General features: G+C 44.5%; 1 protein-coding gene across 1 annotated transcript; it reads right to left on the reverse strand.

Moving 5' to 3' along the window:
- Nucleotides 1-1792: 1792 nt before the first annotated feature.
- Nucleotides 1793-16309, reverse strand: prdm15 (PR domain containing 15). The gene is made up of 24 exons (XM_085363291.1): nucleotides 16253-16309; nucleotides 15651-15690; nucleotides 15445-15538; nucleotides 14480-14633; nucleotides 14237-14389; nucleotides 14030-14138; nucleotides 13858-13941; nucleotides 13391-13600; nucleotides 11431-11640; nucleotides 11239-11333; nucleotides 11070-11157; nucleotides 10825-10992; nucleotides 9335-9429; nucleotides 9119-9250; nucleotides 8417-8557; nucleotides 8153-8316; nucleotides 7717-7796; nucleotides 7261-7380; nucleotides 7021-7152; nucleotides 6547-6630; nucleotides 4748-4923; nucleotides 4571-4651; nucleotides 3524-3745; nucleotides 1793-2329 (listed from the first exon to the last, which is right to left on the reverse strand). The coding sequence occupies exons 2-24, from the start codon at nucleotides 15679-15681 to the stop codon at nucleotides 1793-1795; spliced, it is 3360 nt and encodes a 1119-aa protein (XP_085219417.1). The 5' UTR covers nucleotides 15682-15690; nucleotides 16253-16309.
- Between the last annotated feature and the right edge of the window lie 1046 nt (nucleotides 16310-17355).

Consider the following 17355-nt stretch of genomic DNA (forward strand, 5'->3'; position numbering starts at 1 on the left):
TACTCGTTACCTGAAAAAAGTAATCAGATTACAGTAACGTGTTACAAGTAACGCGTTACTGCCCATCTCTGCTGCCTATGGGGAATAATAGTAGCCTTCCAACCTATCACGCACTCACTTTGAATCGGTAGTCTGTCTCCTCTGTCCATTCTCCTGGGATGATACACAGTCTGGAGGAAACTAAAGCAGTACAGCTCTCAAACTTTACGGATTCCAACTTATCCAGAGTTATGACACAGTCCTTAAAATGCTGTGAAATCTTTTAGCTCTTTAAAAACGCGGAGTAAATGTAGACTAATCACCACTGAATGCTGTGAGGAACGCTGCCAACTGTTAACTGATATGTCTCCACCAACTATCCAAATATAATGATGGTGATGAACGTCACAGGTTAACTTTGTAGTTGTGCGTTCTGACTCTCTCAGTGACGTCATCGACTGAAGCTGCTCTGCTGGTGAAAAAACGTCACTTTGAAACTTTTACAGGTGAAGCATTTTTTTTTACAAAGTTTTGAAGTTGTTATAGTGACAGAAAGAGGCCACGAGATGGCGCCATTTTTCACGTAGTTGATACCGTCTGTGGCTGTTTGGTTTCTGTTCACAACCCTCCACGAGTGTTTTGCATAAAGTATTCCTCAGGCTCATGATTTCTGTTTCCTCTCTGGCTGAATTATATTATATTAAATTAAATTAAGGAAACTAGAGCGAGTCTTTCATCAGTAATTAGTTATTTTAAACACTTTACTACCTAAAGTGCATTTTTGGTGCTTTACATGTTTGCTGAACTGCTTCATGGGCGAAAAACCTTCTCATTCGTTCAAATAAAATCTATACTTCCTGGATTGCCAAGTTTGAAAATAAAAGCATTCAACAGAGTGTCAAAATGTGTTGTGTAAGTGTAGAAACACTGAACAAAAATATAAATGCAACACTTTTGCTCCCATTTTTCATGAGCTGAAACATTTTCTACATGCACAAAACAACCATTACTCTCAAATCTGTCTAAATCTCTGTCAGTGAGCACTTCTCCTTTGCATCCCACCTCACTAGTGTGGCATATTAAGGTGCTGATTAGACAGCATGACTGTTGCACAGGTGTGCCTTAGACTGCCCACAATAAATGGGCCTACAGGAGGGTGAGCCCATATGGCTTTTTCAGGCTGCACTTGGCCAGGCCACATGGGCAAAGGCCCAGCCATCAGGCGCTCTCTGCAACTGCAGTCACAACTGACAACATACAAAAAGGACGACCTGATGAATTTTCTTTAAAAATATCATTTTTAAAAATGGCTGCCAATATTTATTTCAGACAGGTTGACAATAATTAGTTTACAGCATTCGAAAATCATGTTCAGCACTCAGCTGCTTTAGGGAATACACCAAATACCATGTGTTATTATAATGTGGTCAACGTATTTTCACTTTGTCACAAAGTTCATCTGCTTTTCATGTTGGTGCATTTCCACATCTCATTGTTCAAGCAGCAGGTTTATCTCGAAAACATGCATTTCCCCCCCAAGGCTGATAAGGCGTTAGAATATTCAACAGTTGCTTTGGTTTCAGACGTCAGTGATTGTGGCTAAATGCACATTTTTTCCTCATTTTCTCAAAAACAGATTCACTAACTGACAATTTGTTTTCCGTTTTACTATTAAAAAATATGACAATACCATTTGCTTCCATTGGGCTGGAGAGGCATCTGGGTGACAGTGATCACTTTGTACAGTTTGTTAAAAATCTACTCTACTATGTAACAGTATCTGTGTGAGGTGACCTGCACCCCTAGTGTCTGCTCAGTAGCTGAACATCTGTTGCGCAGAACTGCTTTGCTGCTGAGGGGTGGCTGGCTGGCTCTGGCTGGGCCGGCCTGGATCTGAGCCCTGGCTCTGGGCCTCCTGACTCTCCCCCTGTGCACCCTCCACCACTGGAGTGACCTGGCTGCCCTCAGCTGCAGGTACAGGCCTCCACGCCAGAGTCGGGGCCTCTAGCTGGTGGCCCATGGGGTTGACCAGAGTGGCGAGGTTGATGAAATGGGCGACGGACTGGGGTGTCCCGCTTCCAGCAGGACCTACAGTCTCTGGGATGAGTTCTGCAGACCGGTTGTGCAGCATAGCGGAGCCACTGACTGTGTCAAAGGTGACCGTGAGGATGGAGTTGTCCAGTGTGAGGGGCCGGTCGCTGGCTGTCAGGTGGCCCACGGCGACAGGCTGCAGGCTGGTAAACTGGGCAGGGGCGTGGCTGGTGATGGGCGTGACTGTGATGTTGGTCAGTCCCACTGAACTGTTGGGGGAGGAGGCTGATGGAGCACTGGGGTCGGTCAGAACCACCACCTGAAACGGCAACAATGGAATCAATTGCAACTCGATGATGAAAGCAGCTCATCTGCCGCTAAAGCACAACACTGTTGTTATAATCTAAGTTTGTGAGGAACAGCAGCTGGCTGAGGCCGTGAGTCAAGCTCAGCCAGCGAGCTGAATGAACTGAATTTTATTGCATTCACATAGCACCAAATGACAACAACGGTCACTTCAAGGTGATTTATATTGTACAGACTTTACAATAATGCAGAGAAAACCCCAACAATTAGACACCACCCAGTGATCAAGCACTTGGTGACAGCGGGAAGGAAAAACTCCCTTTTAACAGGAAGAAATGTGTTGTTGCTGCTGCTGCCGCTCTCCCGGCCTCTTGGCTTTCCATACTGCACATGTTAGGAAAGTTCCAGAACAGAGGCCAAATATAAATTACTGCAGCTGGAATAACAGTCTGATATTGACTCAAGTGGCCCAGACAGAAATAATGTAGTAAACACATCTGAAAAATGGAAAATAAATAAATAAAATTAGAAACTACGTCTTATTGCATATTTTTAAATCAAACTATTTAAGCATCATGCCAGTTTGTATAGTTATATTATTAAAATTGTTAAAGGTCTAATGTGTTTGAGCACATCTGTAATCACAAAGCCTTAGCTGTCAATTGTGGCTTCAAGCGTTGCACTGCATCTGTGTAATTTCATAACACTGTCTTAACAGCAGGAAAACAATTGTATATTATAAATGTAATCATTTTGTGGTTTGACTGTGTGTATTTTACACCTGCTTTACTCAACAGATCCACATTTTATCCTACGATTCCCAATGAAGTCATAACTACTAGGTCAACAATTACCAAAGTCGGCAATTTATTAGGTTATGTAACATTATAGCCCATTCAAAAAAAACCTTTATTAGACAACTGCCACATTTTTAGACAAATGCCACAGTTATTAAATGATGACTTCATATCAAATAATCAACAAAACAAGTGCAAATCCAGATTTATTCTGCCTTTCATCGGCAATGTCGAGCCAGCCGCTGTGGGTGACTTAAGGGCTCTTCAGGGAGAAAAACTTCAGTCTGTGTTTTCCTTTTTAATCAGGCCGCCTGCCTTTATCCACTTATCGTGGTGTTCGGGGGGGAAGAAATTGGACACGTTATTGTAGCAACAAAGCAGAATCTTCTGGGGGAAATGTGCACACGTACCTGCTGGATGCTCTGTACAGCAGAGCTCGTCTCAGTCTCATCACCGACAATGACGGCGTTGAATTCTGACATGGCTTCGTGCCTTGGTTCAGCAAAGTCAACGTATTCATCGGACTCGGAGAGCTCCGGCTCAGCTGAGCTTCTCTGCTTCTTCTTGGGGTGTCGGGAAGGTCGACTGGGCCGCTCCTGAGACATCCCGTCTTTTTCCATGGTCAGAGAGGGCTGCAGAAGGAAGTGAAACATCTTTAGTGTACAGAAAAATGCAGATTTTAAGGCAGCTGACACCACAGACATACTTAGACAATATGGTTTCTTGTTGTTTGTCAGTGTTTCCATAGCTACGCCTCCCTAAAACCACCTCGTTTGCCAATAAGGTCAAAGGTCAAGGTCAAATTTATTTATATAGCACATTTCAAACAGCCGATGCTGCACAAAGTGCTTAACAATATAAAAATGGCATTAAAAAGCAACAATGTAATACAATAATAACAATATAAAACAATAATAGGACAATAAAAGAATTAAAACAATAACCAAAACTATTTAAAATAAGAGCAGAATGCCTGGGTCAGAGTGTGTTAAAAGCCAGGGCATAAAAAAATGTGTCTTTAGTAGTGATTTAAATTGCTCAAGTGTTTGTACAGATCTAATATTTAGGGGGAGACTTTTCCAAAGTCTGGGATCTGTCACAGAGACGGATCTATGACCACGAGATTGGAGACAAGTCCGTGGGATGGACAGCATCTATTCTGAGCTAGACCTCGTGGTTTTTCCTGGAGCATAAACAGAGAGGAGCTCAGACAGGTAAGAAGGCGCTCGGGCGTTAAGCGACTTAAAAGTAAAAGTTTAAATTGGATCCTGTAGGAGACAGGAAGTGTAAAGAAGCTAAAACTGGGGTTATACGCTCTCTCCGTTTGGTACCAGCTAGCAGGCGAGCAGCTGCATTTTGGACCATCTGAAGACGATGGGTGGAGGCCTGGTCGAGACCAAAATACAATGAATTGGATTTTGGTCTGTGGTGTCAGAAATCCGGAATTTTATTCTAACCTGCACAATGCTGATCGATGACTCATTCATTGACAAATTTTCCTGAAGATCATCAAACTCGTCGATTCTCACAGACACCACCTGTAGGCATATAGGAGAAGGACAGCATTTCAGGCCGAGTCTGCCTTTCGAGTGCTGTAATATGGGTCGTTTCCTCTCCGGTCTGACCCCACTCACCTCGGGATGTTTGCGTCGCAGGTGTCGGTTCATAGAAGCGCGAGTGGACACCTTTGTCCCGCAGAGGTGACACGACTGGGCCTCTACCTTTTCGTGGGTCAGGTGGACGTGCTTCTGCAGCATGTACTCGGTCAGATATTTCTTATCGCATGTGGGACATGTCCACGTCTTACCCACTGCAGCAGCAGAGAAGGAGAGGTCAGCTCGACAGCATCAGCTAGTATGAAGCCCCAAATTAAACCCTATCATATTCAATGTTGTGTGTAATGCACTCCAAAGCATCTTTGCTTTGTGTTGTTGGATTTGTGTTCATACATATGAAAGATCACATGTGTGTTCTGACTTTGATAGGGATATATGTTGGTGTGTAGAACAGCAGAACTGGAAATTATGTGAACGTGTTTCAGGTCAATTTATGGAGCAAAAGTAATGTAACGAGTCGTGTAACAAATTATTTACTCCATTATAATTTTGCTCAATAATGTATCAATCTCAGTTGCTAAATCTCCCAGTCCTTCCCCGTCTTATTAAACTTTTGTTTAAGAAAGAAAACACATTTTCCTAAAAATTGTTTGTAACTTTGCTTCATAGGTGTAGCTACTACTCTGACTGGCTGCATCACCACCTGGTACGGCAGCTGTAATGCTCTGGACCACAAAGCTCTGCAGAGGCTGGTGAGGACAGCACAGCGCATCACCAGGACTGAACTGGCAGCCATGCAGGATCTCTACAGACAGCGCTGCGTGAGGAAGATGCAGCGGCTCCTCTCCGATCCCAGCCACAGACTTTTCTCAGTCCTGCCGTCCGGCAGGCGGTTCAGGAGCATCCAGACCCGCGCTAGCAGACGCAGAGACAGTTTCTACCCACAAGCCATCAGGCTTTCGAGCTGCTGCCGTTCTGCACACACCATTACACACTCACTACAACTACAGGACTCTACACACTGTCACTTCAACAAATGCCACTTAAATGCTCGTTGCACAAGTTTTGCACAACATGCAAATACCAACTTGTCTTAACTATTAAATATTTAGAGAATTTTTTTCTCTCTTTTTCTCTTTTATCATCATCATCAGTATTATTATTATTACTGCTATTTTCTGTTATTTTCTTCTTAATATAACTGCACACTTTCTACATGTTCATGTAAGGCTGAGGAGCACGAGCCAAAGAACTTCATTATGGGTAAATGTGGCTACACTGTTTCTCCGTACAAAACTTGAAACTACTGTTTAGTTAGCACCATGTAGCTAACATTATGCTAGTATTTGTTCCAGTCCAAAAATAGCAGGCGTTTACATGAAAGGATACAACATGCTTCTTAAATCATAAGGTCCTGGCAGCAGCTGCATGTCACGGGCTTTTTGGCAAGTTTACCTTTGGACCAAACTGATTTTAGCCTTTATGCTAACTTAAGTCAACCTTCTTATTTTTGGGATCAAACAAAAGTTCCTCTTTCCTCTATTCATCAACAACTAATAAGAGCTAACTTACATTTTCATACCACAACAGTTAACATTAACAGCTAAAATTATTTTTGGTAAAATCACTTTAAATTATGACTAAAAGAAGATATTACATTACTACATATGGCATTACATTTGAAGATTGTAAGTAATAAGTTGCTTTCTGTGTGACTTTATCAGCCTCTCACTTGCTTTGGTCCAGTCCTGTTTACAATGTTCTGATTTAAATGTAGCAGGAAAGTAGATTCAGATGAAAGAGTTTCATGTTCAGCTTGTAATAACCGAGTAATGCACAGCAGTCTGGTTTTATGACGCCACAGTGACATGAAATACCTGTGTGGATGAGCTTGTGAGTCTCTAGTGTGGTCCTCTCACTGAAAGTCTTTCCACACAACTCGCACATGAAGTCCTTTATACCTGCAAGCACGGTGACACAAAACAAGCACTGAGGGACAATGACGTGATTCTCTGTTAGGTGTGCTTGGTTTTTAGTGCTTTTTTTGCAGTATACATCCTTCATGTCTGTGACACACAAACACTTTTTCTTACTGCAATAGAGACAAGTGAGAACAATCAAGACAATTAGGGTAAAGACAGTGTGGGGGGGCTGCACAGACAAAAAGAATTACAGCGGCTGTGGGTGTGTGACTGAGCATTAGTGCAGGTGTGTGTTTGAACGTGTACATGGAAAAACAGAGTAACCAACCCATCATGCTTATGCTATATGTATGTGTGTGTCTGTGTGTGTTAGACTAAGGTAATGCATTAAAATGAGCTCTACGTGCACACGCACACCTTCTCACTCACCTGTGTGTCTCTTGTAGTGTTTCAGCATGTTGACCTTTTGGGCGAACTTGCGCTTACACTCCTTACACTCGTACTCTTTGATGCCCTTGTGGAGCTTCATGTGGTGCCGCAGAGCATGTTTGGTCTTCATACCTGGGCAGGCAAACGTTGACACAATCTCAGAATAATTCAACCACCACCAGTTCAAGTCTACTCGTTCAGTTTACACGGTGGGAAAAGAGCAATGAGGCGTGCGATGACCTTTCCCGCACTCGGCGCACAGGTACTCTCGGTTGTCGTCGTGCACCCTGAGATGCTCCTTCAGCATGTCCTTTCTTGCAAACGATTTGCCGCATTTGTCACAGCCGTGGCTCTTCACCCCTGGATGAGTGAACAAACATCTTTTTTTAATTGTGACGTTACCTTTGCACAGACTCACCCTGTGAGAGTATGAGCCAGCGTAGGAAGTACATTTACTGACGTGCTGCCCTTGATTACAACTTTCAGCTGCTTTGCTGAACAGAGGAACATTTTTATGCCATTATTTTATAAAAACACACATTTTAGCATTAAAAATGTGACTTCAATTAAAATCTTGTGGGATTAGCGTTTGGATGAAACATTTTGCTGATTACCAGTAGTGTTCATTTAAAAACCTTACGCTGGGTGGTAGGCGAATAAATTTGTTAAGCACTGACCACAGAATAAACACTTCACCTGTGTGGATGATCTTGTGCCTTTCCAGATTTCCAATGCTATTGAATATTCGCCCACAAATCTCACATGGATGGATGTACCTTTAGGAAAGAGCGAAACTATTTGAAAATGATTTCTGTACATTTTTCTGACTTCATAGTTATTTAGTACCTTTATTTTGAAAAATACACAGTTTGCGCTAAAAATGACATCATTTCCTTTTAGGTGCAAGTCAGCAATTTCAGCTCTCACATGCATGGATGATTAGTAACTAGCACTCAATGGCTGCTGCACGCAAATGTTACTATCTTTCCTCCCGTGAACATATTTAAAGGAATCAGATGTATTCTTCTCCTCGCCAGATTTCAAAAGTACTTCTTTATACAATTATACATTTCTCTGCTGGCTCACAAGACTGTGACTAGCATTTGTACTTGCTTGCTTCCTACTGTCTTACTTCTGCACCGAAGGGTCGGGCAGCTGCTCTCGGTGGATGACCAGGTGAGCGTTGTAAGTGGCTTTGAGTGCAAAGCGTCGGTTACAGATCCCGCAGCCGTAGGCTTTCTCCTTGTGCTGCTCCATGATGTGCTTCAGGTACTCTTTTCCTTTTGCAAATGACAGCTGGAGACAAGAAGCAGGACGTGTGTTATTTGTGTGGGACACAGGGATACGTGGAGCTCCATGTGACTGCAGAGTTTCTCCGTGACAGACGATTGCTTACTTGGCATTTTTTGCAGTTATATTTATGGTGCTCTGGGTCATCTTCATCTTCATCCTCGTCTGTTTCGTCACTGTCGTCCGCTGAGATGCCGATCTTCTTGATGAAGCCTTCCCTTTCCTGCTCGTCCATTAAGGCTATGTCCTGAAATAAAAGGATGTCATTCAACCTGATGAACGCCAGGTATCTGGAGAGCACCTGAGCATTTCTGAGTTCATCTTTTCTTATCTGAGTAGCAGTGCTTCTGATTTTTTTTAAAAATATGTCCCCTTCTCTATAATTTAGAGAAATGGTGAGATTCTGACTGAGGACATGTAAATGTATAGAATATTCTGTCAGGTGTCTATAATACTGAATCAGAGATGGACCACATTTTGATACCTGATCTGAGTCAAAGTGGCATCCTTGTAAATCCTTGTGTGTGTGATTAAAGTGGAAACCAAGTACTCAAAGGCCCAAAGCCAAAAAAGCGTTCTGAATTTGTGCAGCTAAATGTGCAGCGGCGCTGTTAAACAAGTGGAACAGACTCTACATGCGTCATTGGTCCTGTGGAATAAGCAGTGGTGCAGCTTTCATCCTAGAAATTCATTTCATCCATAAATCCTGCATTTTTGTAATATACACAAACTCTTTGATCTTGTGATGAAACAGCAGCTTCTCTGTGAACGAACCCTTCAAAAGGTCTGATAATGTTGCAGGTTTCACCTTGAAGTGCACGTGAATGTGGTCTCGGAGGACGTCTACACGGAAGAACTTGCGACCGCAGATCTCACAGGTGTACTTTTTATCGCCGTGAGTCAACAGATGCTTGTTCATGTTACTCCTGCAGGAGAACACCTGTGCGCACACACAGAAACACACTGCAGTGAAGCAGGTGAACGATGAAGTGATGCCATGAGCCGACGCGTGCAGACGGCTTACCTTGCTGCAAATGGGACAGGGTGACGGCTCCTTCCTGTACTTGGTCCCTTCTTCTCCATTGGCCTCCAGCTCCTCTCTCTTCATGTGCTTTGGTCCTGTGCGTATGGATTTTAGGTTTAGTTTAGCGAAGAGCGTCAGGGCCAACAGAAGAAATCCATCTAAACGGTGCAAAAATGCACCAGGCTGCTCAGCTCTGACTTGGTTATCTGTGTGTTTGTGTGGGAGACGTGAAAGTCGAATCCTTCTCAGTTTTATGAAATCGTTTACACAGTGAGATTCAATATGATTACCACTAACAATGCCAGAGTAATGCAATCATATGAACGGCTTCAAATAACTGTTTTATATCATTTGTTGCTGCCTGGCTAAACTCACAAAACAACAAATCACTTAATATTTGCTACACAGTGATTAAATAGCTCTCATGGTATGGTTAAAAGTATTCTCTGAACTCAAACATTTGTAGAGCTCCTCCGCTCATTGCCTACCTAACCCCTACAGTAAAGCATGGCGGTGGCTGCATCGGGCTATGGGGGATGTTTCTCAGCAACCGATCAAACCAGCTGGAGTCGAACACACAGAGGTCTCTGAAAACAACCTGCAGAGATCTGACCAATAGTTTTGCTTACACAGCACCAAGTCACAGTTGCCTCGAGACTCTTCCTATTTGCGAGGACCCAACAATAATACAGAGAAAACCCCAACAATCAAACGACCCCCTATGAGCAAGCAGGAAAAACTCCAGCAGAACACGGCTCAGGGGAGGGAGACGGGACAAAAGAGACACTGTGGAAGAGCCGGAGATTAAAAACGACTAATGATTAATGCCGAGTGTTGTGTAAGCACACACACAGTGAAATGAGGTGAAGGAAGCCTAGGCTTATTGTGCCATAGCTAAGGAATAGCTCAGGGTCACATGACTATAAGCTTTATCAAACGGGAAAGTTTTAAGCCTAATCTTTAGAGCAGAGAGGGTGTCTGGTGTCCAAACTGGGAGCTGGTTCCACAGAAGAGGGGCCTGAAAGCTGAAGGCTCTGCCTCCCATTCTACTTTTAAATAATCAACGGTGTGAGAGTAAAGTGCTCTACTGGGGCGATATGGTACTATGAAGTCTATAAGATAAGATGGGGCCTGATTATTTAAGAAGCTATGATTGAGCAATATGGACACATGAACTTTGGAGTGTTTTGCAGAAAATCTCTCTGTTCTAAAAACCTTAAAGGTTCAGGCCTACAGAGTCTCCAGTTGCAGACTTGACTGCGAGACGTTTCCTGGAAATTCTCTTTGTCTTGCATAATCACGGTGACTGATAAGACCAGCGGCACGACTGCCTGGGAGGGAGTTTAACTATCCATACTCTGATTTATTTATTCCCGTAATGCTTTTCATCAACCATAAAAAGCACGAGAAGCATTTTGCTCTCATCATTCTAGTACTGTGAAAAAATAGCATTAATAATCAAACGCTGCTCTGTGTTCTCATGCACTCACCCAAACCGTGCCTCCTGTGGTGCTCCTGCATCACGTCTTTGCGGTAGAACATCTTGTTGCAGATTTCACAGGAGTAGAGCTTCTCGCCGTGCTTCTTCTTGTGCTTGGAGAGGTTGCTGTTGGTGGAGAAGAACCGCGAGCAGATATCACACTGGAACGTCTTGTCGTCTGGAGAGAAGGAATGAAAAGAGGATGGTTAGAAATGTGATCAGAAACGAGGGGGAAAAGAAAAGAGGCAAACCTACCTGTCCGGCAGTTGTGGAACTTTAAGGCATTTTCCAGGCGAAAAGATTTCTCACAGGTGTTGCATTTGTACTTGTACTCTTGGTCAGGCTGTTGGGGGGATAAACACACGACGTCATTAACCGCTGGAGCGGCTGAAACCCTCGATCCGGCCGTTCGAAACGCACTTACCACGTTCTTGCTGTGCTTGTATGAGATGTGCTGCTTCAGGCTCTCCTTACGGCTGAACAACTTGTCACATTCATCGCACTTGAACAGCTTATCACCTGCCGACCACACATGAAGGGACCTTTTAGTAAACATACTCACTCCTCCTGAATTGAACTCTATCTGGAGATGACGCCATCACAGCCACAACTGTACCATGAGATCGAATGTGTCTGTTGAGGTTGCTGCTGTTCTGGAAGACCTTGTTGCAGCGGGGGCAAGCGTAGACCTTCTTGTGCTCTCTCGCTCTGTGCCTCTTCAGGACAGGCCCGCTGTCTGGAGTGCTCAGTGGGCTGCTGTTCTCTGCCGCTCTCGTTCCCCCCTCTGACGCTACAGGCTCCGAGCTCACCAGTGGGGGCTTCACATCTGCACACATCAGGAACCCAACGTCAAAGTCGACGGAGCGACCGTAGATGAGCTCGTGTTCCACACTTGATCGTTTTACGCCCTTATTGCAAAATTAATCATAGTCATTTTTCACCTCAGAACTCTACATGCGATGCTCTGTAATGACAAAGTGATGAAGTTTGTTTGAAATATAACATGTACATAAATATTCACAGCCTTTGCTCGATACCTTGGTAGCTTGGAAGCACCTTTGGCAGCAATTACAGCCTCAAGTCTTTTTGAGTATGATGCTACAAGCTAGCACACCTATTTTTGGGGTTTCCCACTCTTCTTTGCAGAATCTCTCAAGCTCCAGCAGTTTGGATTGGGAGTGTTGGTGCACAGCCATTTTCAGATCTTTCCAGAGACGTTCAGCCAGGTTCAACTCTGGGGTGTGACTGGGCCATTGAGGGAAATTTCTAAAGCCACTCCTCTGTTATCTTGGCTGTGTGTTTAGGGTCATTGTCCTGTTAGAACAGAGGTGGAGGAACTGCAGGCGTCGAGGGCCGGTGTCCTGCAGGTTTTAGATGTGTCTTTGATCCAACACAGCTGATTTAAATGGCTAAATGACCTCCTCAACATGTCATGAAGTTCACCAGACGCCTGGTAATGAACTAATGATTTGATTCCAGTGTGTTGACCTGCAGGTTTTAGATATCCCCACCCCTGTGTTAGAAGATGAACCTTCACCCTAGTCTGAGGTCCAGAGCGCTCTAGCAGGTTAACATCAACATCATGGCTCTGTGCATCGCTGCATTGACCTTTACCTCCACCCTGACTAGTCTCCCAGTTCGCTTCTGAACAACATCCCCCCAGCGTGATGCTGCTGCCACCATGCTTCACTGTAGGGATGAGATCATCCATGTGATGAGCAGTGCTTGGTTGTCACTTGGCATTCAAGCCAAAGAGTGTAATCTTTGTTTCATCAGACCAGAGAACTTAGTTTCTCATGGTCTGAGCGTCCTTGGGGTGCTTTTTGGAAAACTATAGGTGGGCTGTCATGTGACTCTTACTGAGGAGTTTCTGTCTGGCTTCTCGAAAAAGTAGAAAAGTACTTGACACACGTGAGATCCCTCTCTTTTCCCCTGGTGGTGATTTGCATACAGCGCAGGTTTTGCCACTTTGGAAAAATAATTGCATGAGGGGACAACATATGTTTTTTCCATTAAGTAAACCAGAGACCCGAAACATTCCTGGCTCGACGTGTTTAGTGGGCACACATCTTTGTTCAGATGGAATGTGATTGGTTGGTGACTTTGTGAGCTGGATGGATACAAGGAGCCTCGTCTGAGTTGACACTGGGCGATTCACCTCAGCACTGCAGGATCTTCATGCATTAACTGTCTTTGTGTCTTTTCTGTGTTCTGTGGTGCAGACGCGACTCTACGACACTTGTTGCTTTGTTCTTGGTCAACATTACTTGTTATCTGCTGTATTTCCAAACAGCGGACGATGATCCGCTTCAAAGAACAAGCTCTTCACCTCCTGCTGTGCTACACATTTGAATTTGATCCGTCTTAACGTAGTGACTATATCCAGAAACTTTGAGCTGTGTTGTGCAGGAAACAGGCGCTGACCGAGGGAGCACTCGATCTACTTTTGCTTTGTGTTTTAACTGGTGCAGCATGCATTCTAAATATCATGCGATCATCTTCATTTAACCGCTGCAAGCCAGAATATGTTTCACAAAGTTTTTTTTGCCCAAGCCTGACTCTCACTTTCTTCTCACCTCTGTTTTTGCTTGCTGCAGCTGCAGCACTGGGCCTGCGTCCTTTAGCCCTCCTCCCTCGGCTGTGCCCTCTCTTGGGGCTGGGCTGCGCTGCAGGGGAGATGCCCTCCTCCTCATCAGGACCAACCAGGCATTCCCCCTGGGGCAGGAGTTGCTCTGCTGGAAGCACCGTTACCGTCTTTACCTCGTTGAGGTGGCTCAGCATGTCGCCTGTGATCCACAGAAAAGGGGTAGATGAGTCAGCGTGTGCGATCATGACGCAGCGTTTTGTTCAGCTTAGAATCTTTTGAACGGGTGAACATGTGGCGTTCACTCATGCTGGACTTGCTGCCAAAACAAAAAGCTGCTGAAAAATTGATGCAGTTAAAAGAAAAAAAAAGGATTATAATCACAAACTTAGCTAAAATATGGGAAAACATTTCAAAGACGTGTGAACTGGAGGTGGTGGGTGTTTTTAATGATCCTACCTGTGCTGCTGTCTTCAGCCGCTGGAGGCATGTGGGCTCCACTTTTCTCTGAGATCTCAGATTTAGCGGATGGAGCTGTCACATCTGATTGAAAAAGAGAAAAGCGAGAAGATGTAACTCTCACAGTTTCCATGGTACCCCAACACAGCATCTGTGCTGTAACCAAAGCTACCTGGTGGAGGCAGCGGTGGCTGAAGTGGGGGTTTCAGCATGGGCTTCTCCATCTTCTTGGCGTAGAACGCTCCATACCAGACTCTCAGCTCTGTTCCTGGCAGCACATCCTGGGAAACACAACAGCGGCAGGTATGCACGTGGATCAACAAATCAGTCTGCTTACAGAGGTGAAGGAGCCGCGCAGGTTTCAGGTGGAGGAAGATACCTGGGAGGTGTTGAAGTACACTTCGTCATCCTGCTGGTAAGCCGTCAGATTCTGGTGCTTGTGGTCGCTGGCAGGTCGCACCAGCATCATCCAGTTGCAGTCCTCCTCACTGCTGGAGTCAAAACACACCACTACACCGTCCTTCTTGAAGATCTGCCCAACAACAGAGAGAGGATCAAGAAGGAAGTTAAAGTTAAAAACCACATGCACACGTACAGTTTAAAGCAGAGGGTTTAAGTGCACCTTCAGGGGGAACGCTCCTTCCTTCTCCAGGTGGGGAACCCTCTTTGCTTCAAAGGGCCCAAACCGAGTCCTCTTGACCAGCCGGTGCAGGACAAACACCCCCTCCTCTCCATTTCCCATCTCTCTGATCTCCAGGCTGTCCGGAAGAGACGACCTGATCCAAGGAAAGAGCAACATGGCATAAACTCCTGATTACTGTCTGTTCAGTATGTAAGCTAAAAGCATGATAAAAGCTGAAAGCGACAACCCTCACTCTTTACTCTCAACTCTGCATCATCACCAATCACGACCCCCAACCTGTTACTGCAGACTCCTCCCAGAAGTTTCTTCCTGTTAAAACAGGGACTCTTACTGCCGCTGTTGCTAAGTGCTTGATCACAGAGGATGATCTGGTTATTGTAGGGTCTTTACAATAACAAGGCCAGCCTCCTGCCTTCTTGTGATCCCTTAGTTTCAGCATCACTTGATTCAGTATGCTTACTTTGCTAAAATGCTGAAAAATGGTGTGTCCTCCCCTTTTGAGCAATTTTGTGCAATATTATAGACAGAAGCCCCAATGATGCAAAATATCAGAGAATGAGAATGAGAGAAAACACAAACAAAAAAAGAAACTGCAGGCTGAGGCTCGAGGAAGGCAGCTGTATGCTTGTGAGAAGAAAGCATCGAGTGAGAAATCTATTATGTTTAAAGTTAAAAAGTTCCACATTTAGGATGAAGCTGCAAGTGGCAGAAACGCAACCACCCACAGTGGGATACTTGGACAATCTCTTTGCAAGGTCTAGAACAGCAATAAGGTGACACATGAATGGGGTTTGTAATTTCACAGGTCAGGATGACTGGACGTCAGCGCTAGCAGGGATCGATGTTTCTCCTTCTTTGGTTTTGCTCTGATTGAATCTTTAGAAAGAAACTTGAGTTCAAAGAATGGCCCAAACCCCCACCTGACACCTCCAGCTGTCACTCACCGAGCTCGGCTGAGGACGAAGGAGTCCTGGACAGTCACCACCGGCCCAAGTTCAGGACACTCAGAGTCATGGTACTGGCCACAGTCCTCGCACCCTGTCAGATACACATCACATCTGTCTTCATAGTGCTTTCTCACACACACACACACACACACACACACACACACACACACACACGGGACAGTAAGGGCTGGAGTCATACTCACAGATGAACTCATCTGGCGTCTGTTCAGCCATTATGCCAACCTACAGAGAGGGAAAGTGTTTGCATGTTTACCAGAGAGCAGCAGCCTGGTCGCACTCAGTTTTACTGCACATTTACACGAAGGAAGTACTTTAACGAGTGTTTCAGGATGTAACTGAACTTCTGAGCCTGCTCATCGTTTAATGTGGGACCCTTCAGGTGTACGTGAATGCATCAGCCCTACCGGCTGTACACTAGTGCCTTATGGAAACATTAGCTGGTTTTTGTTCTACGCGAAACAGTTGACGCGTGTATTTGAACATATGCAGCCCGGGGAATAGACGGGATCCAGGATTTGAGTCGTTCCCAAACTCTAGCCGGGTTTTAACTCCGATCTGAGCGGCTGCTCTTTGCTAAAATGTAACAAAGAACAGTCGGCATGGCGGATGGACCGGAGACGCAAACCCCCAAACCGGAGTCAATGCTATTCAACGGCCGCCAGTGTGTGGTGGAGGCGTTTCGGGTAAACTCAGACCGAACCGGACGGATCAGCTGCACCTTTACTACCAAACTGCGTCTCCATTTGGTAGAAAGGCGGCGTGTATTGGTCGGGAAACACGTTACCTTTTCTGCAAAACCCCTTCATTTACCAAATCCTGACTCCGGGTTCCAATCCGCTCCAGAAACGGCGCAGGACCGGAAACGAGCAGCCCCGACTGCATTATGGGAAATGTAGGCGCAACACAATGGCGCTAACCTAGGACCTACTACCTCATACGTGTAACAGTTTTTAGTCTTATAGAAACTGCAGAAGTTAACAAAAATGTGCACCAAATACTAAAAGGCAGCATGTTAGCGTAAGCTGCTGCTTATAACTACTTTATCAAACTTCCGACAACGTTTGCTGTCACAACAACGTTTCGCTTTCTGTTTCAGTCCTAACAACACATTTAATGAAAATTATATTTCAGTGTCAAGAAGCTTTTTACAATGTTGTCTTTATACCAAAATGTCTTTCTATAAGCAAAGTGATGAAACACGTGGAGCAGTGCGAGTTACTAAACTGTACTAGTTAAATATTTGGAGTTTCTTTGATTAATATGGACTCTTTTTTTGAGATTAAGTAAGCCCACTTATTATATTTGTTATAACTTCACAGTTACTAAATTCTAATATGATAAACTATATAATAAAACTGTAACGTTGTCTCCTTATGTTAGCACTCAGAGTGGGCATGTCTGAAGGACTGTACTAACAGCTGACAGATCGCCTGTGTGGCCTGTCATAGTTGTTGCATGAAGTTGTGATAGTCTGGACATGTGCAGAGGACAGATAGTGAAGGTTGGACCATTGAGGCAATGAGTTGCCTTAATTGTTTGAGGTCTGACAACAACAGACATTTACTAGTTGTTCTAGGGGATTAGAAAAATATAGACATAAAAGGCACAATATACTCACCAGCCACTTTGCTACATCCAACTGCTTCATTCATTTATTAATGCAAAGATCCAGTCAGCCAATAACATGGCAGCAACTCAGTGTGTTGAGGCATGTACAGATGGCTAAGACGGTCTGTTGAAATTCAAACCAAACATCAGAAGGAGGAAGAAAGGTGATTAAAGGGATCTCCACAATTGTGGCGTTGTTGTTGGTGACAGACAGGCTGGTCCGAGTACTTCACAAACTGCTGATCCCACACGACCATCTCTACAGTTTACAGAGAAAAA

Source organism: Diplotaxodon limnothrissa, linkage group LG10 (genome assembly GCF_057381915.1).
Source record: "Diplotaxodon limnothrissa isolate DT_005_m linkage group LG10, D_limnothrissa_male_GT1.1, whole genome shotgun sequence".
NCBI classification, from domain to species: domain Eukaryota; kingdom Metazoa; phylum Chordata; class Actinopteri; order Cichliformes; family Cichlidae; genus Diplotaxodon; species Diplotaxodon limnothrissa.